Genomic DNA, 9,951 nt, shown 5'->3' with positions numbered 1-9,951 from the left:
TATATATATATATATATATATTCTCTACATTTTAATTGATAAGTGTCTGTGTGAAATTGTAAACACAAGACCAAATAGCCTGCACACAAATGTACACCAATACAAAGCTTCCACACTGGCACTGTCAGTGTGCCTTGCAGTCTGAACTCGCATTACAAAAAAGTAGCTTTTCACTAAATACATGGAAATGGAAGGTGAGAACTGGCATAAAGCGACATGTCTGCAAAGACCTGAAGTTAGATTTTAAATCTCCTCTCAGCATACCATTGAACAACTAATGGCTTGCCAATAAACCCAAGCATCTACTCTGAAGTCATTGCCATGAAACTGATTCAGGCCACAAAAGCCAAGGGTATCTCTAACAACAGCAGGTTCTGAATCTAGTCCTTTTAAGAAGCAGCCTTCAGAGTCCAATCCAGTTCCTTCAGCCATACAGTAATACGTAACTGAACAAACTAATTGCCACTCTTGTTAACAATGTAAATCTTGGGTTTAATTCCTTTTATGTATAGGCAGATTTTAGCTTAGTTTGAATTAGTGAGGTCTGCATGTACTTTGTATTCAAATGTGTATGTTGAAGTACAATGTAGTCAGCTATCACAGGAGGATACAACTTCTGGAATATATTGCAATTCAGCTGTTTATTATATTTCAGAGATGGTGCCCACCAATTTCTCATCTTCTAGCCTTAAATTTTACATCCATATTGTAGTTGTTTATACAGATATAATGTATCTTTTTGATCTAGTGGGCATACAAAAGAGAAAAATGTTCCAGTGTGCTTCACTCAGGTACTCTGTCTCTTTTGAAACAAATCTTTGAGGTTATAGTCTTGTTAATATCAGTGATAAGTACAGTTTGGGCAGATTATTTCAACAGACTAACAATACTCTAAAGATGAACACAAAGTATCTTCCAAATTAAAAGTAAGAGATACTTTTCATTAGATATACATTTAAAACAAAACTTGTTTGTCATTGGAAGGCTTTAGATATAGTCTGGATGACGTGACTCTTGATTGTCCAGAGTCATAGTTTGATGGATTCATTTGCATGGCGTCACAACCACTGTAATCTCAATTTTGTATCACTGGAATAAATAAACTGTAGATAGTAATTTAGTTCAGAGTCTTGCCATGGGGCAAAAATCTGTTCCCATCCAATACTGTGATTGATCATTATTACCACAAAGCCTGGCCAGTGTCTTGAAGACATATTTCTAATGAAAGTCATAAATGTTGCCTTCTGAGCTATATTGCAGATTAAATATTGGTTTCTCTTTCTGAAGGATCTTCAAGAGCTTTATCAGCTCTGCTGGCAGCATCTTCATTCTCATTGTTTGTTAATGGTTCTGCTTCCTTCGAGTCAGCGTTCTTTTGTGCTTTCTGTTTCTCATCTTCTAACTTCTTTTCTTTTGCCAAAAGCCTGTAGTTAATGGCATTGCCAATGAACAACCAGATACTGGCCACAATCACAATAACTCCGCAGACAAAATACATGTACTGATATTCACCAGTAACATCCACTAACCAACCTGAAATACAAAGACAAGAACAGAGAAAAATAGTCTTTAGAACAGAATACCCAATACAATCCAGACCTTTCTATAAGAGAAATACCTATATATTTCCTGGTTTTGAAGTTGGAGGAGAAATGCATTTTCAACATGTTCAAATGGTCTAACCTACACAGTGGAACTCTAACAAAACCTGCATTAGTCAAGCTAGCAATTGTCACTGGAGTCACTGACAATGATTAAATATTGAAGAACAAAGTAAGTAGAGCTTAATGAATAATGACAGACAGTTTTTTAGTTCTTTCATTTTCAGTCTTTCATTTCCTTATTATTTTATTCACCTCCTAACTCCGTTTCCTATTGTTTTGGAGTGACTGACACTCACAGAGGCTGCATACAGACAATAGGATGAAGAGGTATGTGTCTTTTTAGGCTGCTGTCACTGTGCATCAACTCCTTGCTTTTCATTTTACTTTCCAGTGACTGGTGAAAGCTATAGAAAGGCTTGTCCCTTCAGCTATCTTGCTCAAATGTTGAGTTTTGAACTCTGAAGCTTGTACCTAAAAATTACATCCACACCTCTGAGACTAATTTTTTTATGACAAGGAAAATAAAATATAACTGTTCTTCCACTTTATGAGCAATTCTTTCTTAATTCTGCAAATGACAAATCAACATTTGCATGTATCCAACTATTTAGCTCTGAACTCTGCTACACTATGATGGAAAGTCACATGATAACCTGCACACTGCAATTTAGTAGGTATTTACATGCTTTTACTGGGTTGAAGCCATAATGCCAGCCTATTCACCTGATGCACATTTACAAGCCACCAAATTATTGTAGTCTTCTCTTTATTTCACAAGCCTAGTCTTAGGAAAAACTCAAATAGCACTACAACTGTATAATTCATCTATTAGTTTAAATAGAACAATTTACTGTTTTTTATCAATGAGCAGTCTCATAAAACTAATGATTAAAAATTAAATTCTGCATTAACATTAATTCAGCATGCTATTTTACAGGATACGAACTAGTCAAAACTGGAATTTAGCTTTTCCATGTGCTCATCCCCTTTGTTGTCTGTATTTAACAAGATAAATCAATTATTCATACAATTGTAGCACAAATACGTGCTTTTCAAAACTTGTGCAAAGCTAATATACTGAAAAATAAATAGTTGAATATGCTATAGCTCCATGAGTATTAGATGTGATATCTTTAGAGTTAATATTAATATTGATTTCAGAACCTGAGTGAAAATGCTGGACTCCAGCAGTCACAGGCTCAGTCCCCACTAGGTGGCATAGGAAGAGTCTGTGTGAGAAGAGATTTTGCTCTACCATTACCAAAAAGAATTTGTATGTTAAACGATGAGGGAAATATGGAATAACTCAAAGATTATTAAATATTTACTTGTACAAATATTATGGCACTGATGTGAATGGAATTGTTTTGGCATATTTAAAATTTCACTCAACAATGCTATTTTCATACAAATAGTGAGAGTAATCCTTAAAATACTTTGATAATTATAAATTAGTTTAGGCATGTATAATCTTGCTGACTTTTGTGGCTCTGCTTTTATGGGTATAGTGTATGATCACAAGGCTGGTAATCTCAGTATCTTTATATTTTCATATTGTAGGGTTTACACTGCAACACACACATTGAACAGATACTTGTCAATAAGATTTGAGCATGTGTTTCTTTAATCTCCTATCATCAGAAACCTTAAGATTATGAAACTTACTAACTGCATTACTAAATACTGACTAAAAATCTAGCAAACAGAAAATACTTTAGATTAGACTTGATCTTTTTTGGTGCTAGAAGCCCAAAAGTTACAAATATATTCCAAGCTATAAACCTAGGCTCCCTTTAGGCTTTCCTCACACTCAAGAGGTAGAAGTTGGCAACATTAGCATTTTTTAGTCAATGTACGATGCTTCACACTCTGAATTGCCTCACACACATCTTCTGGCTACAGAAAGAGGCTAAAGAACTGGCTGAGAGCAAGGCTGTGGTATGAAATCATGCCAGGGCACAACGCTCCACAGCACTGTGCTGGAATCCCACCAGGCACACACCCTGCCTAGGCTGCTGAGCATGTCCCTGTCCTTTCTGGCACCTCCCTACTGGGTTCTTCTCTCTAGAAATGCCAATACTCTTTGTTTAGGTAAACTAAAGTTGCCATTTTAAATTCATGCAGGTGCTCCTCTAGATGCCATTAGTTTAAAGATACTACAAGTCACTGTGAGATCCTCACAAAAACTGACCAGTAGACTCGACCAATTCAGAACCATAAGGAGTGTGTGGGCAAAGAGTAAATTGGAGCTGAATATACGTAAATCAAGACGGCAAAGTTAGCACTACGTGCTAGCAGGAAAACATATATTTATCACATGGATTTATGGGCCAGTAGAGAGATGCTCTTAATCTATCTATTGCACTTGCAAGCGAAGTATGCCTTTAGATTCTCATATGGATCTGCAGCTCTAAAGTGCAAAGATAATTGAGGCAGTGCATTGCTGCTATAGTGTATTCCTAGTCACAGAGACAACATTAAATAGCATTAAGAATAATGTTTATAATAATTCAAATTAATATAGATTTATGAATTATTAATTCAAACTATTAAATTGCAAGATTATGCCATAATTCCTGAAAAAATGGAATAAAAGAGATTCCTACCTCCTAGAGGAGGGCCTATGAGCACAGGGCAACATTCCACGATGGTGACAAGTCCAACTGCACTGGAAAATCTGGCAGCCCCAACGAGGTCCATCAATGTCTCAAAAAGAACACTGCTAACCATTCCAAATGCAAATCCAAAAAATACAGCGTATATCACCAAGCCAGTGTAATTTGTTGCCAGAGGGCACAAGATATGACAAACACCATTGTACAAGACAGCAAAACTAAAAAAGTACTGAATCTTTGGCCGGATAAACTTGGAGTTTGCTACGAGCCCCATTGAAGGCCTAGCAAACATGTCCACAAAGGCTAAGATAGACAACAAAAAAGCAGCAGAATATTCATCAATTCCCTTGTGCTTGGCATAAGGAGCCAAGAATACTATTGGAGCAAAGAAACCAATAAACATAATGACGTTTCCTGACAAATAGATCAGAAACCCTCTGTGTTTGAAGAGGGATAGATCTAGATATTTATTCATAGTTTGCCAGAAAGACTTCTGGTTGGTTTTGTGCAAGGTAGAATCTCCTTTGCCTTTTTCAACATCTTTTTTTACAGAAGGGACTGTTTTCGGTCCAACAGGTCTCATAAGTGACCCAGCCACACAGCAGTTCAAAAGAAGTCCTCCCAGAATGAGAAAGCTTCCTTTCCAGCCAAACGCATTAAAGAGGAATTGATTGAGAGGTGCCAATGTGCTCAGAAACACTGGACTTCCAGCCATGGCCAATCCATTAGCAATGGGACGCTTCTTATAGAAATACTTGCCAATCATGGTCAAGGCAGGCTGTAAGTTGAATGCTAAACCCAGACCTAAACAACACATAAGAGACAGTATTATTGAAGGTCATGCACTAAAAAAAACATATTACGCTTCTTTCAGGTTATTTTTAAAAAGACCAGTGATTCTCAATGACGACAGAAACCAACTAAGCATGAATGAAGTACAGCTTCATTGCTGTCCATGTGTGTTAATATCAAGACTGTGTCATGGTGGCATTCTGCCATTTTCCCCTACAGTACCGCAATAAAAGCCAAAACTCCCTCTTCTGTTTCAGCAGTGATAGAGGCAGGGGAATCACAGAGCAATGACAGTATCAGTGCCTGGACCCACCATTTTTGTATTTACTAAGCTATAATACAATTGTGTCTTGGCTCATTTAACCAAAGTTACTAAATGCCACGTCAGCTGCAATGAATGCAGGGTACATTTAAATGCATAAATCTCATTTTTTATATCCAGCCCTTTTTAAGATCAAACTAGTGTACAAAAGTGCAGCTTTAATATATTTGAGGTAATTCAAACAGTGGCATCTGAAATATCATTGTACCTGTGAAATTACACTTTTAAATTTGGTTGGATTTGGCTTTTTCACATCATGGAGTTCTGGCATTTATTCCTTTAGGTGTTTATGAAGAGACAGACTTAAAACTGTTACCAGTACAGTGACTGATTTGCAGTAAAATCAGAGGCAGAGCTTGGCATTCCAATTTATGCTCCACTACCCCAGATATGGAAGTGACTAGTAAACGTGGAAGAGTTGTAGAAGACATGCATGGGAGCGGACCGCCCATCCACATCAGCTGAGTGTATGATCTGAAACTCTAAGCCTTCTCTCTGTATTAAGACATCTAGGCAACAAAGTCTTAAGTAGCTATGCATCTGCTGGATGGCACAGGAAAATAGATTTCTTCTCTTATAGGCCCATTCCTGGACTCTGACTTTATTCTTTCAGTGAGCCCCAATTTTACAATGTAAAAAAATAGAACTTTAACAAACACATATTAGATATAAGGAAGAAATTCTTCATAGTGAGGGTGGTGAGGCATTGGAGCAGGTTGCACAGAGATGTTGTGGATGCCACTTCCCCATAAGTGTTCAAGGCCAGGTTGGATGGGGCTTTGAGCAGCCTGACCTAGTGGAAGGTGTCCCTCCCCATGGCAGGGGGTTGGAATAAGATGATCTTTAAGGTCCCTTCCAACCCACTCTTCTTATGATTTTATGGTTCTGTGATTCTATGAATTAATCACTGAAGAAAGAAGGATTCCTTTAGTGCCATCATAAAGCAAGATGAGCTTGAATATAGGAACAAGTATTATCTCATTCACTTATTACTTGCCAATATTTAACCTCACTTGCCTTCCTTATTCCGAGAAGGTAGTTTAAAAATACCCCCAGAATTTTTGATTTTGAAGTTTTTTAATTTACTGGCTTTATGGTCCCTTCAGTTCATTGCCTTAGGGAATATCCAGGCCTTTGATGGTATGTGAACAATTTTATTTGGGGATTGTTCCTGGGGGATTTTAAACACAAAGCTATTGAAGTGAAAGTTGTTATACTTATCTGTGAGAGTATATGTATGTACAAACGTTCAGAAAGCTGGTACTAGGTTTCAAAATTTTACTAGAATTCTACTAGTCTCTGCCACCTCATGTGAAGAGCAAGATGATTGAAAGCTAAAAGAACGAATGTGAAATTCTACACAAATGACTGTAATAAGTGCTGTCACAAGCCAATCAATTTTTATACCTTAATTATAGTGCAGTGTGGAACAGTACATACATACAGCATTTATTGAATAAAATAATCGGTTATTCCTGAAATATCCTAAGAAATAATTTAAAATCATACCAACTAATTTAAAGGATTAGATAGTTCAGGTAGAAGAAATGAACTGATCTTGCTACCTTCTTGGTTTGCATTTGTACAATGCCTTGCACAGTGTGTTTTTTATCAGTAAGGCTCATTGGTAGAAAAGTATTAGGAAGAACAGAATAGAATAGAATAGAATAGAATAGAATAGAATAGAATAGAATAGAATAGAATAGAATAGAATAGAATAGAATAAACCCTTTTAAACAGGACTCTTACCTCCAACGACACCAATACATAGATAAAGTTCCAGGACACTATTGCAGAAAGAGGAAGCAATCATACCAAATGAACACAGGATACCCCCTGCTATCATCACAGGCCGGCTACCATACTTATTCACCAAAATGCTGCTTATGGGACCTGTTGGTAGAAAGAAAATACATTAACAGGTTATTCCATCATACATGTCTGTGTCTATGATAAGTTGGAATGCCTTACTCTTCCATCCTGGAAAATGTTTAGCTGTTTCTATACCAATTTGTCTAAAAACACACTGTGAGTTGGCAGACACATGAGCCTGGATGGAGGTATATTGCCTCCATGACAATATAAATATTGATTAGTCATGGAGATGTATCAAAAGATTAAAGACATCAGACAAGTAAGAAGTATTGTTACAGTTCACAAGCTATCAACACTGACATCAGTCAATGGAAGTTTTGAAAGTGTAAGGACTGAAGAATTTCAAGTATAAGACACATAGTAAACTTTCACAGAGCAGGGGGAATCTCTAGGCAAGAAAACTAATAACTGATCTCAGTATTGAAGCATGTCCTGGATCCCTATAGTAGCCTTCCAGTACCTGAAGGGGGTCTACAAGAAAGCTGAGAGGGACTTTTTACAAGGGCCTGTAATGACAGGACAAGGGGTAATGGGTGTAAATTGAAAGAGGGTAGATTTAGATTTGATATCAGGAAGAAGATCTTCATGGAGAGGGTGGTGAGGCACTGGAACAGGTTGCCCAGAGAAGCTGTGGATGCCCCATCCCTGGAAGTGTTTAAGTCCAGTCTGAACGAGGCTTTGAGCAACCTGGTCTAGTGGAAGGTGTCCCTGCTCATGGCAGGGGGGTTGGAACTAGGTGATCATTAAGGTCCATTCCAACCCAAACCATTCTGTGAATCTGTGATTTAAAAATATTGTCAAATCAGAATGTAACTCTCTGGCCTTGACTCTTGTTTTCCCTTACCTCATCCAGAAAGGAGTGTTAATGGGCAGTAAGATGACTGTAGGTTGTCTGGGAAAATCTAAGATGTGGTTTATCATAAAGACCTATAAACTTTGAAAATACAGCTACAGTTCTGTTTTTCAGTTTCAATTGCAATTGAGTTTATGGTATAATTATGTCCATACTAAACAAACAGCTAGTGTGCAATTTAGCATGACATGCATTATATGTTTTTTAAACGACCGTGACTAGAATAGATGGTGTGCTACATATCAAGATTAAGAGGTTGTCAAAGCTCTTTAGGTAAACCCGCATACCATCTGACGACACTATATTTGGCTCAAACCATTAGGAATAGTCTTGCTTTTGCAATAACTAAACTTAGGTGATTCAAAAAAAAAAAAAAAAAAGGCAGTATCTTTCAAACTCAAGACAAAGCAGGCACCAGGCATCAGTTGGAATGCCCAGCTCTGCCTCTGATTTCACTCACTGCAAATCGGTCACTGTACTGGTAACAGTTTTACATCTCTCTCTTCATAAACACTTAAAGGAATAAATGCCAGAACTCCATGATGTGAAAAAGCCAAATCCAACCAAATTTAAAAGTGTAATTTCACAGGTACAGTGATATTTCAGATGCCACTGTTTGAATTACCTCAAATGTATTAAAGCATTACTATGGTTGTACTGTAAATGTTAACTACCACTTGCATATCAACAACAAAAGTCTTAAGCATATGACAAGTGATCATTTTTAGCTTACTTCCTTACAGAAATAAGCTCCTACGATAGTGTTACCCTGTGCCTGCAAATCTTTTCTAATAGCTTGTGGATGCAGATATCAGTGTGAAATTATATTGACTGAAAAGCAAACATTTGAGTGATGTTTAGATCTTACAGTTTGTGAATTCATTTAACAGTTTGGGTCATAAGTAGTCTGGGGCAGCATCTGTTTCAAAAAGGAGGTACCTGTCCAGACAGCACAGACACTGGCCAATACACTCAGCTTTCCACCACTAAAAGCAATCTATATTCTTGCCCAGGCAGCTGTACCTCAAGGTAGGTGGGGGCACAGAGGAAAAAAAGGGGTGGTTATTTTGCTGGGAAGGTAAAGGATGCTCAGACTGAAGGCATTAGGGCTCATCTGTGGATGCCCCATCCCTGGAAGTGTTCAAGTCCAGGCTGGATGAGTCTTTGAGCAACCTGGTCTAGTGAAAGGCGTCCAAGGGGTTGAAACTAGATCGTCTTTAAGGTCCCTTCCAACCCAGCCCATTCTATGATTCTATGATCTTACAGACACGTAAACACAGGAGACGAGGCTCTGCTGCTCACTGAACTGCAGTTTAAAGATAACACTATATTGAAACCAACAGACTTGAAAATCCACAGAATGGAATGGCTTACCAAATATACAATCTCCCAGAGATTTATTAAAAGGCTTTAAATCACATATGAAGCACTAAAACATTTCACTGACAGCTGATATTATGAGATACTTAACACTTCTTTATTTTCATTTGGGGAACCACTGAGCAGAACAGTGACGAGGTGGGGTTTCTCCTTTAAGGCCATATGGAGCAAGCAGTGAAACATGAAGGACGGACAAATTATGCTCCAAACACTTCCCAAATACACCATGCTTATTTCTCTTGTCTTAATAAACTTGTGCTCTCATAACTATGCTGAAAAATAACTTCATTCACAACTCTTTTATTTATCGAGCTATGTTTGGAAAATCAGTAATTTGGCTCATGTTTGAATTAGAAAGAAAACCCTTTTGAAATACACAAGCAATACATATACTTCCTCTGGGTCAAAAAAGACCCATTTAACTTAAACTCTTTTTTAAGAATCAAAGCTAAAAATTTCATCCCTATATTAATTAATATTTATTATTTTAAAAATAAATTGAAGGCAATT

At 37.3% G+C, this 9,951-nt stretch overlaps 1 protein-coding gene across 1 annotated transcript in view; it reads right to left on the bottom strand.

Annotated features, from left to right (window-relative positions):
- Positions 1 to 464: 464 nt before the first annotated feature.
- The window catches only part of SLC16A7 (solute carrier family 16 (monocarboxylate transporter), member 7), a 30,336-nt gene continuing 20,849 nt past the window's right edge, over positions 465 to 9,951 (bottom strand). Inside the window, exons 2-4 of the mRNA XM_010160965.1 lie at positions 7,083 to 7,226; positions 4,211 to 5,023; positions 465 to 1,533 (exon numbers count right to left, since the gene is read on the bottom strand). Of these exons, the coding sequence (XP_010159267.1) occupies positions 1,262 to 1,533; positions 4,211 to 5,023; positions 7,083 to 7,226 (1,229 nt within the window). The 3' untranslated portion in view covers positions 465 to 1,261. The remainder of the gene's footprint in view (positions 1,534 to 4,210; positions 5,024 to 7,082; positions 7,227 to 9,951) is intronic.

The sequence above is a fragment of the Eurypyga helias genome, unplaced genomic scaffold (assembly GCF_000690775.1).
Source record: "Eurypyga helias isolate BGI_N326 unplaced genomic scaffold, ASM69077v1 scaffold47431, whole genome shotgun sequence".
Taxonomy (NCBI): Eukaryota; Metazoa; Chordata; class Aves; order Eurypygiformes; family Eurypygidae; genus Eurypyga; species Eurypyga helias.
Note: the sequence above shows the minus strand (reverse complement) of the source record. Positions and strands in the feature narration are given on the sequence as shown.